Source organism: Tribolium castaneum, chromosome 1 (genome assembly GCF_031307605.1).
Source record: "Tribolium castaneum strain GA2 chromosome 1, icTriCast1.1, whole genome shotgun sequence".
Taxonomy (NCBI): Eukaryota; Metazoa; Arthropoda; class Insecta; order Coleoptera; family Tenebrionidae; genus Tribolium; species Tribolium castaneum.
This window is the reverse complement of record NC_087394.1, coordinates 3,771,159-3,792,857: the sequence shown is the minus strand read 5'-3', so window position 1 is coordinate 3,792,857 and position 21,699 is coordinate 3,771,159. Positions and strand designations below refer to the sequence as shown.

The 21,699-nt window shown below is 42.3% G+C and overlaps 1 protein-coding gene and 1 long non-coding RNA gene across 12 annotated transcripts in view; one reads left to right on the top strand and one right to left on the bottom strand.

Moving 5' to 3' along the window:
• LOC660533 (titin) overlaps positions 1-21,699 on the bottom strand; it is a 132,339-nt gene that overhangs the window by 44,569 nt on the left and 66,071 nt on the right. For 10 of the 11 annotated variants that reach the window (XM_064359761.1, XM_064359762.1, XM_064359764.1 and 7 more), the window contains 8 exons: positions 19,824-21,680; positions 19,629-19,772; positions 19,179-19,580; positions 17,533-19,131; positions 14,724-17,482; positions 12,733-14,620; positions 12,447-12,678; positions 12,037-12,395 (listed from right to left, as the gene is read on the bottom strand). In XM_064359761.1, coding sequence (XP_064215831.1) covers positions 12,037-12,395; positions 12,447-12,678; positions 12,733-14,620; positions 14,724-17,482; positions 17,533-19,131; positions 19,179-19,580; positions 19,629-19,772; positions 19,824-21,680 — 9,240 coding nt within the window. Of the gene's footprint in view, positions 1-8,032; positions 8,163-9,757; positions 11,193-11,253; positions 11,597-12,036; positions 12,396-12,446; positions 12,679-12,732; positions 14,621-14,723; positions 17,483-17,532; positions 19,132-19,178; positions 19,581-19,628; positions 19,773-19,823; positions 21,681-21,699 lie in introns of all 11 variants that reach the window. The other variant, XM_064359771.1, reaches the window with a different exon arrangement.
• Positions 6,455-7,566, top strand: LOC135267909 (uncharacterized). Its single transcript, XR_010336308.1, has 2 exons — positions 6,455-7,458; positions 7,506-7,566. It is a non-coding gene; the product is annotated as an uncharacterized LOC135267909 (long non-coding RNA).

Below are 21,699 nucleotides of genomic sequence, written 5' to 3'. Positions count from 1 at the left end.
AGGTTGACTAACTTCTTGTTTTCTTGGAATAGGCTTCAAAGACACGATTTCTGGTTGTTCTTCTTCCGGTTTAGGCAACTGTTTACCTCTGCGCCATTGCCTCACTTCAGGTTGTTCTTCCGGAACTGCTTCAGCAGGTTTTAAGTCAATTTCTTCCGGCTTTTCTTCCTCTTTGTCTTTTGGTCGTTTCTTATAGCGCTTCTTCTTTTCTTTCTCTTCTTCTGGTTGTTCCTCACGGTCGTGTGGTGTAAACTTAAGACCGTCATCCCTTTCTTCCAAAACTGTAACAACTGGTTCTTGCAACTTTACCGTTTCTAAAGTAAATTTTTGGATTGGTTCCTCCGGTTTCTCTTTTTTGAACGGTTTAAGTTTAATCGGTTCAGGCTTTTCTTCCTCTTTGGGTTTTGGTTTTCCCCTTGGCCACTGTTTTTCTTCAGGCACTTCTTCAACCTTTTGTTTCGGTTGCCGTCTCCAAGGTGCTGTCACGGTTTCTTCAACTTGAGGCACGCTTGGTTTCTTTTCGGGGACAATTTCTTCCGGTTGTTCTTCTTTTGGTTTTTCATCGCGTTCTTTTGGTACCGGTTCAAACTTCTTACGTTCATACTCTGATGGTACAAATCCAGTATCTTCCGGTTTGAATGGTTTTGATGGTTCTGTTGGTTTTTCTTCCACTTGTTTATCTTTTTTCACTGGTTTGAGACGAACTTGTTCCTTTTCCTCTTCTTCCTTAGGTATTTTACCTTTACCAATCTTAAGCGGTGCTTTTTCTTCTTCAGGAGCTTCAGGTTTGGGTTTAGATTCCCTTCGCCATGGTGCTGTTGCTTTTTCCTCAGTTTCTTTCGGTTTTTCGTCAAATTCAACTTTTTCTACTTCTTCAGGAACGTAACGTTCGGCGTCTTCAGGAAGTTCTACATCTTTGTACTTCTTGCGACGTGGTTTCTTTTCGATTGTAGAAACTTCGGCAGTTTCTGGGGCAAATTTCGGAACTGGTTTTAATGAAACAGTTTCTAATTGTTCTTCCACTTGCGGTTTTTCTCCTCTCTTTACTGGTTTAAGTTTTATTACTTCAGGAACTTCTTCTTTGATTTCTTCTCTAATCTTCTTTGGTTTAGGTTTAGGTTTGTCATCTACTTTAAGTACAACTACGTCTTCTACTTCTGTTACAGTTTCTACAATTACTGATTCAGGTTGTTCAACAGTTTCAGGCGCTACAATCTCTTCACTTTCTTTAGGTATCACGTGTTCTTCTACTTTTTCTTCAGGTTTCTTTTTCTTTATCTTCTTAATTCGTTTAATCTTACGTACTTTGCCTTCTTTGTCCAGCGAAGGTTGAATTTCTTCCTCTTCCTCTTCTTCTTCCTCTGATATCTGAGCTTGTTGAGGTTGTTCAGTCGGTTTAGGTATTGGTTTCAAGGACACTGTCTCTAATTGTTGTTCCTCAACTTGTTTCTGAACTTTGGGAGTTTTCTTTAGTTTGAGGGCCTCCTGCGTCCAAGGGATTTGCACTGTTTCAGGCTGTTCAGGAATTTCTTTAGGTTTTTTCGGAACTTCTTTAGGTTTTTTAGGAACTTCTTCTGGTTTCTCAAGAATTTCTTCAACTTGGGGTGATATTTCCTCTACTGGAAGGTCTGTAGGTTTGGCAAGTTTGCCAGGTTTTTCTTTTTTAGTAACTGGTTTCTCAACGAATTCTGGTTTCTCACTTGTAGTTATAATGTCAGGTTTACTTTCTTCTGTAACATCTTCCGTTGTCTTCGTTTTAAATGGTTTCAAAGTAACCTCTTCTAAACCTTCTTTTTCGATAGGTTTTTTCTCAGGTTTCGCACGTTTGAGAGTAATTTCTTGCTTATTCCAAGGAACAATTTCTTCTTCAGCTTTTTCAACGGGTGCTGTTTTTGGCTTACGCCAAGGTCTTGCCTCTTCTGCTTTAGGTTGTGTTTCATCTGTCACTAGTTCGGATGGTTTAACTTCTTCTATTGATGGTTTTTCTATAGTTTCTTCTCTAACCTTTGTTTTACTCCATTCTATTTCTTCTAGTTTAGCTTTCTGAGTTTCAGCTTCTTCCGTATGTTTCTTAAACGGTTTCAAACTCACTTCTTCCAAAGATTCTTTTTCGATTGGTTTCTTTTCGACTTTAGCACGTTTAAGGAGAATTTCCTGTTTATTCCAAGGAACAACTTCTTCCTCAACTTTTTCAATAGGAGCTGGTTTTGGTTTACTCCAAGGTTTAGGTTCTTCCATAGGTTTCTTTTCTTCTTTAGGTTTTTCTTCTTCAGTTGGTTTTTCCTCTTTTTTAGGTCTTCGCCAACCTCTGGTTTCAGGTTGTGGTTGTTCGTCAACTTTTTTATCTTCCGAAACAGCAATACTTGTGCTGTCTTCGACACGAACTGGTTCTTGTGGTTTTTCTTCTTCGGTAGGTTTTCTTGGTCTTCTCCAGCCCTTAGTTTCAGGTTGAGGTTTTTCATCAATCTTTTCTTTCTCTGAAACAGCAATCATTGTGCTGTCTTCAACATGAACTTTGTCCTTTGGTTTTTCGTCCTCTATAGGCTTTTGTTCCTTTTTAGGCCTTCGCCAACCTCGTGTTTCAGGTTGAGGTTGTTCTTCAACTTTTTCTTTTTCTGAAACAGCAATCATTATGCTGTCTTCAACATGTACTTTGTCCTTTGGTTTTTCTTCTTCCACACGTTTTTCCTCTTTTTTAGGTCTTCGCCAACCTCGTGTTTCTGGTTGAGGTTGCTCTTCTAATCTTTCTTTTTCTGAAACTGCAATCATTGTACTATCTTCAGTATGGACAAGCTCATCTTTTTTAGGTTTATCATCTTGTTTTCGAATTTTGATAACTTCTTTTTCTTCTTGTTTTAAATCAATCATACTCTTATCTTCCCGATGAACCTTTTCACCTTCTTTAGTAATTACCTCCTCAACCTTAGTTTCTTTCTTAACAGGTTTCAAAACAACTTGCTCCTGTTCTTCTTTAACCATTTCTTTTTTATCTTTTTGGGTACGTTTGAGCACGATTTCTTGTTTATTCCATGGCATTTCTTCCTTTTTCTCAATAAGTTTAGGTTGTTTCGGTTTTTCTTCAACAACAGTTGGTTTGAGTTGTGGAGTTTCAGCACTTTCTGGCACTTCTTCAGGCTTTCGTCCTCGTCGCCATCCCTTTGTTTCTAATTTTTCTTCAGTAGTTTGCACTTGTTCCTCAGTTGGTAAGCTAGGTTTAGGCATTTCTTCCTCACTAGGTACACTAGGTTTAGGCTGTTCTTCTTGCTTAGGTTTGCGCCAAGGACGCGTTTCATCTTTCATTTTTATTTGTTCCTTCTGATCAACTTCTAGAATAGTTTTATCTTCGACGTGTTGCTTCTCTTGAATTATTTCTTTCTCTTGAATTTCTTCTTTTCTACCTTTACGCCAAGCCTTTGATTCAATAGTTTCTTCTTTTTTGGTTGTTTCTTTCACTTTTTCGTCAACCTTCAGGATGGTTGTATCTTCAACAAATGCTTTATCAACCTTGCTTTCAATGGTTTCAGGTTTAATCTTTTGAAGAGACACAGGTTTCAAATCAACTGTTTCTAATTCTTCTTTTTGTACAGTTTTGCTGTCACGTCGAGTTGGTTTTAATTGTACTTCTTCAACTTTTTCTTTTGGTAATTCCTTTGGTTGTCGAGGTGCCTTTTTGAGGACAATTTCTTGTTTATTCCAAGGAACTGGTTCCTCTTTCTTGTCTTTGGGTTTTTCTTCAACTATTTCTTCCACTTCCTCAACTTGTTCCTCACCCTCCTTGCGAGTTTTTCGCCATTGCTTCGTCTTCACTTTATCTGTTTCTTCAACCGTTTCGTCCACACGCAAAATCGCACTATCTTCGATATGTGCTTTCACCATCTCTTCGGTCTCAGTGGGTTTAATCTTTTGGAGTGAGACCGGTTTAAGATCAACGGTTTCTAATTCTTCTTTTGGGAGAGGTTTACTTCCACGTCTTGTAGGTTTGAGTTGTACTTCTTCAATTTTTTCTTTAGGTGCTTCTTTTTGTATTCGAGGAGCCTTTTTAAGAGTAATTTCCTGTTTGTTCCAAGGTATTTCCTCAGTTTTTGGTTTTATTTCCTCCTCTTCCCCTTTAACTACTTCTTCCGTTTTACCTTCTTTTCTTGATTTACGCCATTGCTTAATTTGGGTTTTTTCGGTTTCATCAACTTTTTCATCAATTTTCAAAATGGTAGTATCTTCAACCTGGGCTTGAGGCAATTTATTTGTTTCAGTAGGTTTGGCCTTCTGAAGAGAAAGTGGCTTCAAGTCAACCGTTTCTAATTCTTCTTTTGGAATAGGTTTACTACCACGTCGGGTTGGTTTCAACTGAATTTCTTCAATTTTTTCCTTTGGAACTTCTTTTGGTTCTCTTGGAGCTTTCTTGAGAGTAATAGGTTGTTGAGTCCAAGGAACAGGTTCGTCTTTCTTTTCTATCACTTTTAGTTTTTCTTGTTTTTCATCAACTGTTATAATTTCCTTAGTTTCTCCAACTTCTGCTCTGTCTAGTTGAACAGTCTCAGTGGGTTTTGCTTTTTGTAAAGAAACCGGTTTCAAGTCAACCGTTTCCAATTCTTCTTTAGGAATAGGTTTACTACCACGTCGTGTAGGTTTCAGTTGAATTTCTTCAACTTTTTCCTTTGGAACTTCTTTTGGTTCTCTTGGAGCTTTCTTAAGGGTAATAGGTTGTTGAGTCCAAGGAACAGGTTCGTCTTTCTTTTCTATCACTTTTAGTTTATCTGGTTTTTCTTCAACTTTTATAATTTCCTTAGTTTCTTCAACTTGTGCACTGTCTAGTTGATCAGTCTCAGTAGGTTTTGCCTTTTGTAGAGAAACCGGTTTTAAGTCAACCGTTTCTAATTCTTCTTTAGGAATAGGTTTACTACCACGTCGTGTTGGTTTCAGTTGAATTTCTTCAACTTTTTCCTTCGGTACTTCTTTCGGTTCTCTTGGAGCTTTCTTAAGTGTAATAGGTTGCTGAGTCCAAGGAACAGGTTCTTCCTTCTTTTCTATTACTTTCGGCTTTTCTTGTTTTTCTTTTACAAGTTCCTTCGTTGTTTCAACTTGGGCTCTTTCCAACTGGTCAGTTTCAACAGGCTTGACCTTTTGAAGAGAAATAGGTTTCAAATCAACAGTTTCCAGTTCTTCCTTCGGAATGGTTTTGCTGTCACGTCTTGTCGGTTTTAATTGAACCTCTTCAGGTTTTTCTTTAGGAATGTCTTTCTTTTCTTTAGGCGCCGGTTTTAGTTTAATTTCTTGTTTATTCCAAGGGATTGGTTCTTCTTTTGGTACTTGATCTTGAACTAAATCGACACTCTTTCGAGGTTTGCGCCAAGGTTTAGTTTCTTTTTCTTCTTCAACTTTCTCAGTCGAAATCAAAGTTGTATCTTCAACTTGCTTGGTTTCTTCCTTTCTAGGTCTACGCCAACCTCGTGTTTCAGCATCTTTAGTTTCTTTAATTTTTTCTTGTTCTTCACGTGATAACAAAGTTGTATCTTCAGTAGTGTGTTTTCTTTCGACACTTGTATCATCTTTCCTTGGTCTGCGCCAGCCGCGAGTTTCTTCTTCTTTCTTCTGAGTTATTTTTTCCCTTTCTTCAAGTGATAACAAAGTTGTGTCTTCGACATGTTTTTGTCTTTCGACACTTGTATCATCTTTTCTTGGTCTACGCCAACCTCGAGTTTCTGCTTCTTTCTTTTCAGTCACTTTTTCTCGTTCTTCAAGTGATAACAAAGTTGTGTCTTCGACGTGTTTTTGCCTTTCTACGCTTGTATCTTCTTTTCTGGGTCTACGCCAACCTCGAGTATCCGTTTCTTGTGTTTCTGTTACTTTCTCTCGTTGATCTACTGATAACAAAGTTGAATCTTCAACGTGTTTCTTCCTTTCTAAACTTGTATCTTCCTTTCTAGGTCTTCGCCAACCCCTAGTCTCAGCTTGTTTCTCAATCTCAATCTTCTCTCTATCTTCAACTGACAACAAAGTTGTATCTTCAACATCACGTCTAGTATCTTTACGAGGTCCTCGCCAGTCTTTTGTTTCTAATTTTTCAGTCTTTTCAGTTCTAGTTCGCTCATCAACTTTCAGTAAAGTCGTATCTTCAGTATCAACTCTCCTATCCAGAGAAGAAATCTCTTCAGTCTTTTGTCCAGTCACCACTTTAGTCCTATGTTTGAGATCAACTTTTTCCAACTCAAGCTTCTCAACTTCCTTGCTCTGAATCTTTGAAGGTTTTAACTGCACATCTTCAATTTGCTCCTTGACTATTTCTTTAGTCTGTCTTTGCGTTTTCTTCAAAGTTATTTGCTGTTGTGTCCAGGGTTGAGCCTGTTGTGGTTGTTGTTCTTCAACATCTACAACCTTTTGTGGCTTTTTGTGTATTTGGCGCCAGGGCAACGTTTCGTCACCCATAGGCAATTCATCTTCATCGACAGGTTGCACGCCACCCTTCGAGCCAGGGACGGCTTTTTGTGAAGTTTGGCCCGGGCCACCGGGGCCAGGGCCGGCTTTAGGCTGTTTGGGGCCTTTGGAGGAGTCTTTCGGTGATAAGTCGGTGGTTGCAGGTTTGCGGTAAGTTCCGGGACGGCCTAAATTAATTTCAAATGGTACTCAATCAAAATGATTATTTATTTATGAGCAAACGTTTCTATTATAAAAGAATAAAGGTTTGAAATCATTGCCAAATCGGGATGGTGATGCAATAATTGCAAATCTGACCGTAAATGGCCATACAAATCATAAGCTGTAAAACGAATTACTCTTCGACCTTAATTTAGTTAATCATCCGTACCGTCACGCCATACAAGAGCCACCGGTAAAAATAAATCCTATTTACATTTAAAATAGAAATGAAAAAATAACTCGAAAATTCCGAATTCCAGCCGTATGAGTGATTGTTGTCTCAACACTTTAGTCATTGTAATATAAAAATAATCCTCGTGACGTGTTTTTGAGACACCCAAAAAGCGCCCGATGCACAATACGTGTCGCATAAAAATAATAAATGATCAAAAACACGAATTTCAAAAATTAGCACACGTGTATACAATTTAACGTTTATACAATTTGAGAACAGGTGTATTTTCGTAAAAGTTGGCACATACGGCTCATTACTGCCAATCTTGATCAAGCCGAGTTGTTTTGACCCACTTTCGTGCGAAATGATCAAAAAATGCGATTTTTTTTCAAATGAGAATAGTCAAAAATGATGTAGTTTTGGAGCGGTGGCTATTTCCGTCGGAAAAATGACTCATAAGCTCACGCATAGTACGCACCCCCTACTACGGGTCCCACGTGAGGTGCTTTTCTCGGCACTCAAACATGTGCAGTGCTCGAGTGAAGACGTGTTAGTTAAAGCCGCGAAAATTCGCCCCAAACGGGCGAATTTTCGCGGGTTTTGCTTGACCGGGGTGAAGGGTTTTGTGGTTGCAAGTGACCGAAAAAAGGGTGAGTACACCGTATTTTGGATTTTTTCTCAAAAAAAAATTTTGCAGGAGTTGGAGCTGGGCCAGGCAGGTGTAAATTTTGAATTTTGAATAAAGTTTTTTGTCAGAATTGTGTTTTATTTTTCGAGGTCGGCGGCCATCTGGTTGTCGGCTGTCTCCTAATTTAGAACTGTAATGTAATCCAGTGGAAGTTTAAAATAGTTGCCAGCGTGTGTCATGGTGCACACGACCCCACTTTATGATTTTTGTTTACAAGTAGACCGTGTTGATGCATTGAATGCACCTGGTCTGGATTTCGGTCTATTTCGAATTTTTAAGGTCACTTGAAACGACAAGACTCTTCAGTAGCAATTTATTAAGTAATTATGCATATTTACGATACATTTTTTTTGACAACAACAATAATAATAAACAATAAGCCCAGCAGATTAGTGCCAAAGCTGGTTCATTCCTAAATATCATCACTTTGTGGAACTTAACAATAATCCCTTCACCTCTATTGTTAAAAATTTATAAAAGAAAAGCGCAACTAAAATTATCGGTCCGAATAGGGGGTGAGGGTTTTTATTTCTTACTTTTGACGATCAGTTTGGCCGATCGCTCGACTTGACCAGCTGAAGAGGTTGCCCGGCAGGTGAAGGTGCCAGAGTCCTCTTCATAGGTGGTGGAGATGAGGAGGACGGCGTTGTTGCCCTCGTGGATCATCTGCAAGGAAGTTATTCCACAGTCATAATGTGAAAGCCAGGACCATAGAAAATAATACAGAAATTTGAAAAATGAAAAACTTAAAGTCAAAAAAAGACAAATTCTAAGCAAATGAAAAAAAAATAGGTGATATTTTCAAATAATCATCAAATCTGTTTTTTCATATAAAATTTATAGAATTCACTAAAAAATCAGGACAAAACAGAACGGTTGGTCACTTAAAAGAGCCGCTTAATTTAATTGTTCGAGAGAAAGTTACTAATTTTAGAAATTAAACTTTAATCAAGGGAAATCTATTTTAAGAACTGGTCGAGTTGGTATTTTAGGACCGTTTCAAGATCCATAAAACTGTAATTTGGTTATTTAGAAAACGGCTTGCCAACGTACAATATGCTTGGCTGGCTTTGTCGATAATTCGGATAATTGCGTTTAAAAATAAACTTCACGGTAAATAGCTTTTGATGTTTCAATTCTCTTAACTGTACACAATACCGGTCTGGCTACAGTTTGAGCTGCTAAATCAATCTTTATTATGAATTTTTGTAAACTGAATGGACGTCAATTAAAATCGTATTATTTTTAGTTTAATATGCTAATGTTTCTACTTTTGTATGGATTATTTGTTAAATAAAAATATTTTTGAAATGTGCATTTTTATTCTATGCCCCTTTAGTCTTCCGGCTACTGCCACAAACGTTCTCTTTTATAAAAAAATTATAACTCGTAAACTAAAAGCACTAGGTCAAAATAATAAGATTTATAAATCAGTCCTTTACAATATTTGATTTTTTTTCCTAAAATTAAAGCCTTTATCATCAGTAGCGTAGTTTTTCCAAGACGTTAAACTTCACATTGTAGAGCATTTGGAAATCTGAAGCTTTTGGATGACATTTAATGCATGATTTTACATACAGAAAGTATTATAAACTTTTTTTCGATTTAAAAATCATCGGCAACTATTAGTTTTTAGAAAATTTGAGAGGTAACCAAATTTTTTTTGCTCCAAATCTCACAGATTCTGAGAAAAAGGCAAAAATATGTTATTGCAATAATAAAAAAAATCCAAATTTCAAACGACGATTACGGCGAAAGTATTGGAGCCAGAGAAAAAAGTCTGGTGCCACTTGCGCAGAGCAATTTTTTCATATATGGCATGAGTCCTAACGCAATATATTGTGAAAAAATTTTTTTTAACCCGTCTCCACTAAAACTAGCGTAAAAACTATGGGTTTCAACGCGATATCTCCCTCAAAAATTTTTATTTTCAAACACCAATTGCGTCCAAACTCAAAAAATTTGAGTTGTATTATCGTAAAGAGTGCGTCAAAATAATTTTTTTTAAGCTATTGGAATTCTAGTTAAATTATCTGTCAAATAGTGGTGGATTTTTTTACAAAAGCAAAACCGCATATGATTATCATCCTCGTATAGGTTTGCGTGTGAGGATGAGCTTCTTCCTTCAGCTATTCATGCTATGATGACTAAAAATTCAGTCAGAAGTGTGTAAAAAAATAGTACGTTCGTGAACTGACCCATATAAGCATATTTATCTTACAAGTCTTCACCGTTTCTGAAGTAAAGATCTTAAAACTCACCTGGAAATCTGGCGAATCTGGAATAAGGAACCCTTCCCTCAGCCACTGCACCGTCGGTTTGGGTTTCCCGCTCACAGTGGTCTTGAACTGCGCTGGACTTCCCTCCGGCACAATCACATCCTTCATGGGCGTCAAAGACGGAGCAACTTCTTGCGTTTCAGGCGCCAATACCTTCAAGTTCGCTTGGAGCGTAACAGTACCAGCTGGATTCGACGCCACGCATTTATAAACACCTTCATCTTCGGGGAAGGCTTCAGAAATCTTCAAAGTGTAATAATCCCCGTCTTTGACCATTTGGAAGTACTTGGACGGCTTGATAACCTTATCGCCTTTCTGCCATTTGATGGTCGGCGCCGGCTTGGCGGTGATTTTGCATCTGAACGCCACAGCTTGACCTTCACGGACCTTTTGATCCTTCAAGGGCTCGACAATACTGGGGGCCTTTTCCCCGGTGGGGGTGGTGGGTTTGGCGGGTTTTGAAGGGGTGGCAGGACGGGTGACTTGACAGTCGGCTTCACAACGGGCTTCGCCGGCGCTGTTAATTGCCACACATTCGTATTTTCCTGAATCTTCAGGTACCACCTCGATGATGAGGAGGGTGTAGATTTCGTCCTCTTCCAAAGTCTTGTAGCGGATGTCGGAGGAGATTTTCTTGCCGTTTTTGAGCCAGTAGACGTCAATGGGTTTGGTACCATTGATTCTGGCATCAAAACGTACCAATTGACCCACGTTGGAGGTGGCACTTTGAATGGTTGTGACGAAACTAGGTGGTACCACACCACCACGTGCCTGACTTCGCCGTTCCTGGACCACCAAGTTGGCACTGCATTTTGCGGTACCTCCCCGATTTTCAGCAACAACACTAAAGACACCAGAATCTTCAACGAAGACTTGGCGAAGCACCAAGATTGATTTGGTACTAAATGTGTAGATGGTCAAGTCAGGGGAGCTCGTAATCGGGAAATTTTCCCGGTACCAGGTAACTTTCGGTAACGGGTCTCCGTCAAACTCAACTTCGAAGCGAGCCGAAGTGTTTTCGAAGGCCAAGCAAGGTTGGATCTTCTTAGTAAAGACAGGGGGATTGCTTGGTAGTACTTGACCCTGGACTAGTTTCTCCTGAGTTTTGGCTTTGTGTTCCACATCGGTGGTTTCAGTAGCTGTAATGTGTCGGGTGATTTCCTTATCTCCGACGTTTTCCTTCTGTGTTTGGCGTTGTTTGGTCACATAAATTTCCCGTCCGTGGACGCCAGATTCGGTCGGATCTGGCGGATAAGCTCCTTTTTTCGAATCAACGATCACTTCGCGCTGTTGCTCCATTTCTTTGCCTTTGTCGGTTTTGCGTAGTTGGACTTGGTCGCGGTGTGGAGTGACTTTTTCCTCGGCTTTGGGCAAATAAGGGATAGGTCTGAGGTCAACTTTTTCCGGTTTTTCTTCTCTGGAAGGAAAATTTCGCCCATGAACCGAAATGTTTTTGGTGATTTTAAAGTACTACTTACAAGTTCTCTTGATATTTCTGGGCCATCCCTTTAGCCAGCGAACTCGAAACAATCTTCTCGCCAGGAATGGCGAACTGGTGAGAGGCTTCTCGTAGTTTGATTTCTTTGGTCACTTGCTCGTTTTCCAGTTCTTGGATTTTGGAGTAGTAATCTTCAGTTTTCTTGTTCTTGATTGATTTTTGCCATTCGGTTTGTTCCTCTTTGAATTCTTTAGGCTGGACGTGGATGCCTGTGACGTTGAGCCCTTGCTCGCGTTGCATCGTGTTGCGTTCGTCGAAAACTTTTTCAAGTTCGGTTTCAGATCGTTCTTTCTGGTACTGAGCCAATTCGAGGTCGTACCAGGCTAAAGACAGAAATTTCAATCAGATCCAGAATGATTGTTCGAACACTTTTGGCAAAAAAAATGCAACAACTTGTGCCAAAAGTGCACAGGATGATAATTTCGGACACCCACGATTTAGTCCAGTCAAGGAACGCTTAAAACTAGCTGGTTCTTTGTCTGGACTAATATACACCGTGTCCACATGAGACACATCTAACACATGATGCACATTAAGGAAGGGTAAACATGCAACATACAACGATACCAACAAATTAAACAATGGCATACCTGTCTCAACTCCTCAGAAATGCCGTCGTTGGTCGAAGCAGAAGAAAGGGAAGGACTATCAGGAAGTAGTGTATAAAAGAGGTATGGAGTGTTAAAGCGATTGTCTTGCATGTTTAATATGTGCATTATGTCAAGTATATCAAATGTTTGGTGCTTTTTGGTCAACCACTTACGTCTTGGTGAATTTTTAAGAACCCCTCTGTAATCGTCTTGTCTAGGAATGACCTTCAGTTCCGTATCAGCGATCGCTTCTCCCACAGAACTTCGAGCAATTACTTCCACTTTCCCGGTGTCGTACTGGCGAGTTTTTGGAATATCCATATGGTACATCCCGTCATAGGTCAATTTGTACCTTGATCCATTAACAACGGTGTGACCATTGATCAACCACATGACCCTTGGTCGTGGGTGACCGGTGACTCGGCAGCAAAACCGGGCCCATTCTCCCTCCTGGACGGTGCAAGGTTCCGGTCTGCTCACAAAGACCGGAGCTGAGCGAGGTTTACTCTCCTCGGCGGCTTCTTCCGGAACACTTGAAACTCTAAATTAGACCCGAACTAGATTTTAAGCTATACAGACTTACACTTGCCAAGCGGCTTCAAGTTCACGGATTTTCTCAATACTCTTCATTCCTTTCGGAAGTTGGGAATCGTAGATAATTCCAGGCTTGCCGGCAGTCTTGATAACAGCTCTGGTCTCGTCCATACCGTACAGGTTGGTAGCCCGGCAGAGGTACTCACCACTGTCCTCAGGATACACCCAACCGAAGTTCATGGCAACGTAACCGAAATCATAGATGGGAGTAAATCGGTTTTCTTTAAAAAAAAAATAGTTTAGTTAGTGAAATTTCCTATCGAACGAATACGTACTGTGAGGGAGAGGCTTTCCGTTGAAGAACCACTCGACTTTCATATTCGGATCTCCAACTGGAGCCAGCTGACACTCAAATTTAGTTGTTTGCATCTCAACTAAAGTCTCCTGACTTTGGATTTGGGTGACAAAGCGCGGTGGTTGCTTCTTATCAGCGTCGTACAAATCGTCTTCCGTTAAATGTATCTCTGAGGTGTACTTTTTGATGGCGGCTTCCATCTGCATTAAAGTTTCCGACTTCTTCATTCCTTTGGGTACTTGGTTTTGGAGGATGATGTTTGGTAGCTTCTTGCACGTGATTTTGGCTTTGGTGAAGTCTTCACCATAGTCATTAACGGCACGGCAAACGTACTCTCCGGAATCTTCAGCATAAACGTAGAGAATATCAAGTGAGACGAATCCCATATCGTAGACGGTTCTGTATCTGTGACCTGAAGGAAGCAATTTTCCGTTACGGTACCACTCGATACGTAGCTTAGGGTCGTCTTTGGGTTCCACTCGACATTCAAATCGCACAGATTCGGACTCTTCCACAGTTGTGGACTCGATTTGTGTGATAAATTTGGGTGGAGAGTACGTTTTTTCCTCTTGGTGCTTCTCTTCAACTTTCCCCTTTTCCAATTCTTTGAGTTTTTCTGCGCTCATGCCAGCTGGAAGTTGCGATTCGTAGTCAATGGTGCGTTTAGACTTTGACGTAACTGTGGCTTTAGTGGTGGCAGAACCCCACTTATTAGTAGCTCTGCAAATATATTCGCCAGCATCTCTAGAGTAGGTATAGTCAATATCAAGCGAAATGAACCCAAAATCATTGATTTGGTGGACCCTTGAACCGGTGGCAAATGGTCGTCCGTTGTGGAACCAATCAATACGCATGGTTGGGTCATTGGTGGGTTCCACCCGGCAATCAAAGTGAACTGGACCTCCTTCAGGAACGTCCACATTGTCCTTGATTTCGACAATGAAGCGTGGAGGGTTTGGTTTTTCTTCTTCTGATGTGATTTCTTCACGTTTGTAAAGCGTTTCTTCGAGTTTTTGGATACTTTCAGTACCGCTCTTAAAGTTTGATGGTAGTTGGGGTTCCAGAATGATCCCTTGGCGACCCCTCACTTGCAATTTGCACGAAACGGTGGCTTCACCGTGTTTGTTGGTTGCCTTGCAAGTGTACAAACCGGAATCTCGTTGGTAAACACCCGAAATTTCCAGAATGACGAAACCGAAATCGTTGATGGTTTTAATGCGGGAGCCGGCCCATAAGGCTTTACCATTATGGAACCACTCGACTCTCATGCTCTGGTCATTGACTGGAATCAACTTGCACTCGAAATGGGCTAAGGAGTTTTCACCAAGGGTCAAATCAGCGGGAGTTGTGATGAATTCAGGTGGACGTCCGGTATCGTCATCCACTGAGGCTTGAGATGGTACCATTCCGAGCCCTTCCAGCTCGGCAATTTTATCAATGGTACCCTCCATACCTTTAGGTAGTTGCGATTCAAGGATAATGCTTCTTTTGCCTTGAACTTTCATAGAGGCTGTTGTGACGGCTTCCCCATACTCGTTAAAAGCCCGGCAGGAGTACTCTCCAGAGTCTTCGGGATAAACGGGTGATATTTCAAGAATAACGAAACCGAAATCGCAGAAAGTTCGGAAGCGGGAACCAGTTCGGAGTGGTTTACCGTTCCAGAACCACTCAACTTTGAGTTTTGGATCATCGGTTGGGATTAATCGGGCTTCAAAGTGGGCGTTTTCGCCCTCACGAAGGCTGTCGATGTTGGACAGTGGTACTGTGAAAACAGGGGCTCGGCCTTTTTCTTCTGTTACTTTCTCGTCGCGCTGGCGGGTTAGGGAGTCTTCCAGGGTCTGGATCTTCTCCAATCCGCCCTCCATGCCCTAAAATCACATAATTCTAGCTATTTTCCCCCTATTTTTAATACAAGTTGCTAATAATTTTGAAGAAATACTACTCAAAATGTATTTATTTGATAAAACTTACCCGCGGCAGTTGCGAGTCCAGGATCAAGTTCGCCTTCGAGACGCATTTCAAGTTGGCCTTAGTACTATCTTCGCCGTATTTATTATAAGCCCTGCATTCATAAGTACCGGAGTTCTCCTCATAGCAATACAAAATGTCCAAAATTACGATACCGAAATCATGGAACGTACGATATCTGTGCCCATGAGGCAACTTCTTCCCATTGTAGTACCACTCGACCACAAGGTCGGGATCAGTGACTGGAGTAAGCCTGGCTTCAAAGTGGGCACTTTGCCCTTCCACAAGCTTCATAACGTCTTGTATTTGCGTAATGAATTTCGGTGGTTCCGTCACTGGAGTTGTCGGTACTTGTGCCTGTTGGCCTTGCAAACTTTCCAATTCCCGGATTTTGGCCAAAGAATCAGGTTGGAGACTTTCGGAGAAGACTCCACCCTTGCCTTGGGCCGAAATTGTCGCTTTGGTGAAATCTTCACCATATTTATTGTACGCACGACACACATATTCACCAGAATCGTGGTCTTGGATGTAGGAAATGTCCATAACGACGAAACCAAAATCAGAAACGGTCTTAATTCGGGAGGACTGCAAAATTTGTTGTCCATTATGGTACCATTCGACTTTCAAATCGGGATCGTTAACTGGTACCAAAGTGCACTCAAAGTGAGCTGATTGGCCATCCTTAAGCCCGACAATGTTTTGAATCTGGGTTGTAAATCTTGGTTTTTGACCCTTGATCTTCTCCGTACACTCAAGTGTGACACTTTGTTCGGCCATTCCCCACTTGTTAGTGGCCTTGCAGGTGTAAGTCCCCGAATCTTCGATTTTGCAACCTAGGACTTCCAAAACCACCATTCCGAACGCATGAACTGTGCGGAAGCGATGGGAGGCTTCAATGGTTTTACCATTGTAGAACCATTCCACTACCATGGTCTGGTCCCCGATTGGTGTTAACCCAGCCTCGAAATGCGCAATTTCGCCTTCACTAAGATTAGTCAAGTTAGTGAATTCTGACGTAAAGACTGGAGCATGTCCTTCATCCTTCTCCGGAATTTGGGCTTCAGGTCTATTAAGCGAGTCTTCCAAATCTTGGATTTTCTCCAACCCTTCTTGACCCTTGGGGTGTTGGGTGCGTTCGATCAAGTTAGCTTTGCTAGTACAGTAGATAGTGGTTGAGGTAAAGGCTTCTCCCTTCTTATTTGAAGCCTTGCAAGTGTAAATACCTTGGTCTCGCTCGTAAACATCGACAAGGTCCAGTGTCACAAAACCAAAATCACTGGTTAGTTTAAATCTGGTACCATGGTCCAAGGATTTGCCGTTAAAGAACCACTCTATCTTGAGATTGGGGTCGTTTTTGGGTTCGACGGTACCTTCCAAACGCAAGGGTTGGCCTTCGACTAGTCTGAACTCTGGATTTAGGGGTGTGGTCCATATGGGTTTGCCGAATTCGGTGTCAGGGGTACTATCAGCGCGTTGGTACTTTGCAGCAAAGGCTCGCTCAGTGTCTTCGATTGCTTCAAGGCCTGATTTACCTTGAGGGTGTTGGGTGTCCAAGTAAATGTTGGTTTTGGAAGTGACACGGAGGGAACCAGAAGTCGTAGCTGAACCTTTACTGTTGGTAGCCTTGCAAGTGTAAATTCCAGCGTCGTGTTCATAGACATGGTTAATGTCAAGTGCGACGTATCCAAAATCGTACGTTGACTTATATTTGGTACCAGATGGTAGTGGTTTGCCGTTAATAAACCATTCGATTTTGAGTGTGGGGTCTTTGGATGGTTCAACGTTGCATTCAAAGTGCACATTATCACCTTCCATACATTCGACATTGTTCAAATGACTGATAAAGATCGGGAGTTCGTAGACGGGTTCTGGTTGCTCAACCTTTGCTTCTTGCGGTCGTTCCAAAGCTTCCAGTTTTGGGATGGCGTCAGGGTGAAGGGTTTGTCCCAACAACCAATGACGATCCTCGATTTTGAGAGTACAGGTTGAAATGGCTTCGCCAAGCAAGTTTGTGGCTTTACAAGTGTAAATTGCCGAATCGTCATCCCTCAAACTATTGATAGACAGGGTCACCAACCCGAAATCAAAAGTACTGCGAAGCCGGGTACCGGTGGTTAGCGAAATTCCGTTCTTGAACCATTCGATTCTTAAGTTGGGATCAGCTCTTGGCTCGACTTGAGCTTCAAGATACACATGTTGACCCTCAACCAACTTATCGTAGCTCTTGAGATGGGTTGTAAAAACTGGTGGTTGTTGAGGAGTAGTATCAACGAACATTTCTGGTACTTTATTCATTTCGGCTTCCTTCAATTGAATCTTCTGCCAAGCGTCGGGTTGAAGAGTTTCACCAACAATATTTGATTTCGACTTGACTTTCATTGAAATTGAGGAAACGGCCTCCCCTGATTTATTGATAGCTTTACACATGTAGACTCCCGAGTCTTCAGGAACAGTCGACATGATATCAAGGGTAACGAACCCAAAATCGTGCGTAACCTTGAACCTTGAACCCAGCTTGAGTTCGACTCCGTTGACGTACCATTCGAACCTCAAGCTTGGGTCTCCGACTGGTACCACCCGGGCTTCGAAATGAGCGTGTTGACCTTCCCATAGTTCGGTGGGTCCAGTGAGAAGTTGGGTGAAAATGGGTTTTTCGAAGTGGCGTTCGGGTTCTTCTGGACGTGGGGCAAGGGGTTGCTCCAGTTGAGCGATTTTGCGTTGGGCTTCAGGGTGTTGGGACTCCAATTGGATGCTGGCTTTGGCTAAACAAAAAAAATTAACAAATTACAAGATCAAAATTGTAACAACTTACTTCTAATTTTCATAGAAGCAGTCGTGACAGCTTCCCCAAGAGGATTCGAGGCCCGGCAAATGTAGACTCCCTCGTCTTCATCCCTAACATGGGTGATATCAAGTGAAACGAACCCGAAGTCATGCACTTTTGTGATTCTGGAACTGTCTTCCAGCGGTTTTTCGTTACGGAACCACTCTACTTTAAGTGTGGGGTCTCCGACTGGGATAAGTCTGCACTCAAAGTGCGCCGTTTGTCCCTCTTGAATACTATCAATATTCTGGAGTGGTTGGGTGAAAACTGGCCTTTGCCTAGTCACCGGTTCGTCATGTTCTGGCCGTTTGTACGGTTGGTGTTCCTCTAATTGTCTAATCTTGTCTAATCCTTCCGGTCTTTGTGACTCCAGAATAATATTGCTCTTGGCGATAACTTTCAAATTGATGGACGAAGTGCACTGACCCAGATTGTTAATGGCTTTGACTGTGTATTCACCAGCGTCTTCCGGAACACAATGTCCGATATCAAGCGCAATGTAACCGAAATCAAAAGTGATGTGGAACCTACTGGCCGAAGGTAATGGTTTTCCATTGTGGTAAAACTCGATTCTTAAGTTAGGATCATGGATTGGTTCCACTTGAGCCTCAAAGTGAGCGGTTTGTCCTTCGTAAATTTCGGTGGTACCGCGTAGTTCTGTCACCAAACGTGGAGGGGTCGGGATGGGTTCCTCGACTTCAAGACGAGTCGGGTGACCTTGAGCTTCCAATTCTCTGATTTTTTCCAACCCTTCGGGGTGGTGCGTGTCCAAGAGAATGCTTTTGCGCCCTCCTACTTTGATAGTACACGTATTAACAGCTTCGCCAACTAGATTAGTAGCTTTGCACATGTAAGTACCACTATCCTCAGGGTAAGTATATAGGACGTCAAGGGCAACGTAGCCAAAATCATGCGTAGTTCTGAACCTATGACCAGCCCTTAATTTGACTCCATTGACGAACCATTCGATTTTCAAGTTTGCGTCATTAACTGGCTCCACCCGGCATTCCAAATGCGCATGTTCCCCTTCTTTGAGGTTCTCCAAACTGACCAATGGGGTCAGGAAGACTGGGCGTTGGGGTGGAGCTTCAACTTCCTCCTTTTTGGGGCGTTCGTAACTCTCCAGATCCCTGATTTTCTTAAGTCTTTGTTCGTCCATTGTGTCAAGGTACAGTCCAGATTTGGCTATAACCTGGACGTTGGCTGTGGTTACAGCTTCACCAGCTGCATTCCTAGCCCGGCACATGTAAGTACCAGAATCCTCAGCGTAAGCATAGAGGATATCAAGGGCAACGAAACCAAAATCGTAAGTTGTCTTAAACCTATGACCGGTTTGAATAGGCCGTCCGTTGCAAAACCACTCGACTCTCATTGTCGGGTCATTGACTGGGGTCAAGGTTGCCTCAAGGTGGGCACTGGAACCTTCAGGGAGATTCTCTATGGTTTTCAAGCCACGGCCGAATTGAGGCTTCTCCAAAATAATGGCATCTTCCCGACTAACTTTCTTGTAACGAGAGTCATCCTCAAGGTACTGAATCTTCTCGAGGGCACCTTCATGTTGCGTTTCACGGATTATGGAAGATTTAGCTAAAAAAATTAAGTAAACCAACGAAGCTTTCAGTTTTAGTACTCACATTTGACATTGGTGACCACCGAAGACTGGGCTTGACCCAGTTTATTGGTGACCCTGCATGTGTACTCGCCGGAATCTTCAGCATAAACCGTCAAAACATCAAGACTTGCAAAGCCAAAATCATATGCAGTTCTAAATCTGTGTCCGGTACTCAGAGCTTTACCATTATGCAACCACTCAACTTTCATTGAGGAGTCAGGGTAGGGCTCAATACGACACTCATAGTGGGCACTTTGACCCTCGACAAGGTCAGTAGGTCCGTTCAGTTGGGTACTAAATCTTGGTGCTTGAGTCACTTCGACTTCTTCCTCTTCGCGGCGTTGGTACTTGCTGGAATCCTCTAGTTGTCTCAGCTTTTGTAAAGCTCCTTCGTGTTGGGATTCAAGTTGAAGGGACGCTTTGGCTAAAAAAGGGTTAGTACCGAGTGAAATTTGCTAATAAAAGTGCTCACATTGGACGAAGAGGGTTGCGGACGTTACGGCTTCTCCCAAATCGTTAACGGCTCGGCAGGTGTAAGTACCGGAGTCCTCCGGGTTGACGTACTTCATATTAAGAGCAACGTAACCAAAATCGTGCATTGTGGTCAAGCGATTAGCTAAAAAATTGTTTTTAACACGAGAGGTCAATATTTTTTCCAATAACTTACAAGCTTGGATTGGTACTCCATTCCTCAACCATTCAACTTTGAGCCGCGAGTCTCCAACAGGAATCAAACGAGCTTCAAAATGCGCGGCTTGGTTTTCCGCCACTCTTAAATCTTTGATCGGCATCGTAAAAACAGGAGCTTGATTGACCACCTCTTCCTGGACTTCCTGTCTCTGGTACCGGGAGGAGTCCTCCAATTGGACTAAGCGTTCGAGGGCACCTTCATGCACAGTTTCCGAATAAATCGATTTCTTTGAACGCACATTACAGACAGCTGACGTTACAGCCTCGCCTAAGATATTTGTAGCCCGGCAGGTGTAAGTACCAGAGTCCTCCGGGTACGCATAGAGGATATCCAAAGCAACGAACCCGAAATTGTTAGTTTCGGTGAACCTGGAGCCGGATTTGAGCGGTTGGTTGTTGTGGAACCACTCAACTTTCATAGTAGCGTCCGAAACTGGGATCAATCGACACTCGAAATGCGCTCTTTGCCCTTCTTTGATGTCGACATTTTTCAAAGAAGTCGTAAAAATGGGGGCTTGAGTGGTGCGTTCGTCGATCTCTTCGGCTCGGTGGTACTTGGAGCGGTCTTCCAAGTGTTGGATTTGTTGCAACCCGGTTTCGTTCTGGGTACTTGTGATTATCTGACCCGAAGCTCGGCATTTGAGGTAACATGTAGTTTCGTCCACGCCGACTAGATTAGTAGCTCGGCAAGTGTAAGTACCGGAGTCTTCAGCGATTAAATCGACAACGTCAAGCGCAACGTAACCAAAATCATGAATTGGTCTAAATCTGTGACCGATTGTGATTTGGCGCCCGTTTTTGAACCACTCGACTTTCAAATTCGGGTCAGTGACGGGCTCGAGTTTGCACTCAAAGTGGGCATGTTGGCCCTCAACCATATTTTCGAGGTTTTTAGGTCGAGTCACGAATTTTGGTTTAACGGTGACTTGTTCATCGACGAATTCCGTCCGTTTGTAGCGAGAGGAGTCCTCAAGGTATTGGATTTTTTCAAGACCTGCGGGGTGTTGGGTTTCAAGTAACAAATCCTTCTTGGCAATCACTTTGACCGAGCATGAGGTCACAGCTTCGCCAAGTTGGTTCCGGGCTTGACAGGTGTAAACCCCGGAATCGGACGGATAAACACTCAAGAGATCCAGAGCGACGTAGTCAAAGTCATACGCTGGCCTGAACCTATGGCCTACTTTGACCGGTACTCCGTTACAAAACCAGTCAACCCTCATGGTTGGGTCACCCACTGGTTGCAACCGACACTCCATATGGACGTTGGTTCCTTCAACTGTTTCAATATTGTGCAAGGGACGGGTGAACTGAGGCCCTTGTAGCACAGTTACTTCTTCGTCCACGTGTTTCCGATACCTGGACGCGTCTTCAAGCATTTGGATTTGTTCAAGTGATTGTTCGTGTTGTGTTTCCGTGATGATATCAGATCGTTCGATTACTCGGACACAGGCCGAGGTATGAGCCGAGCCCAATTGATTAACAGCACGTACTGTATATTCTCCAGAATCAAGGGCCGTAGCATGGATGATATCCAAAGCCACGAAGCCAAAATCGTTGTAAGTCCTAAATCTGGAACCCACAGTAATGGGTCGTCCGTTACAGTACCATTCCACTCTCATTGTTGGGTCTCCCATGGGTTCAAGACGACACTCAAGGTGCACGTTCCGGCCCTCAGTCAACGGTTGGGGATCTGAGAGTGGTACCACGAAAATTGGTTTGGATTTAGAAGTTTCGACAATGTCGTAGTGAGGTTCCACGAATTTTGATTCTTCAAGTCTTTGGGTTTTGTCAAAGGCTGAGCGGTGCATGCTTCTAGTGTCGATACTAGCGCGAGCTGTAACAATTTAGAGTTA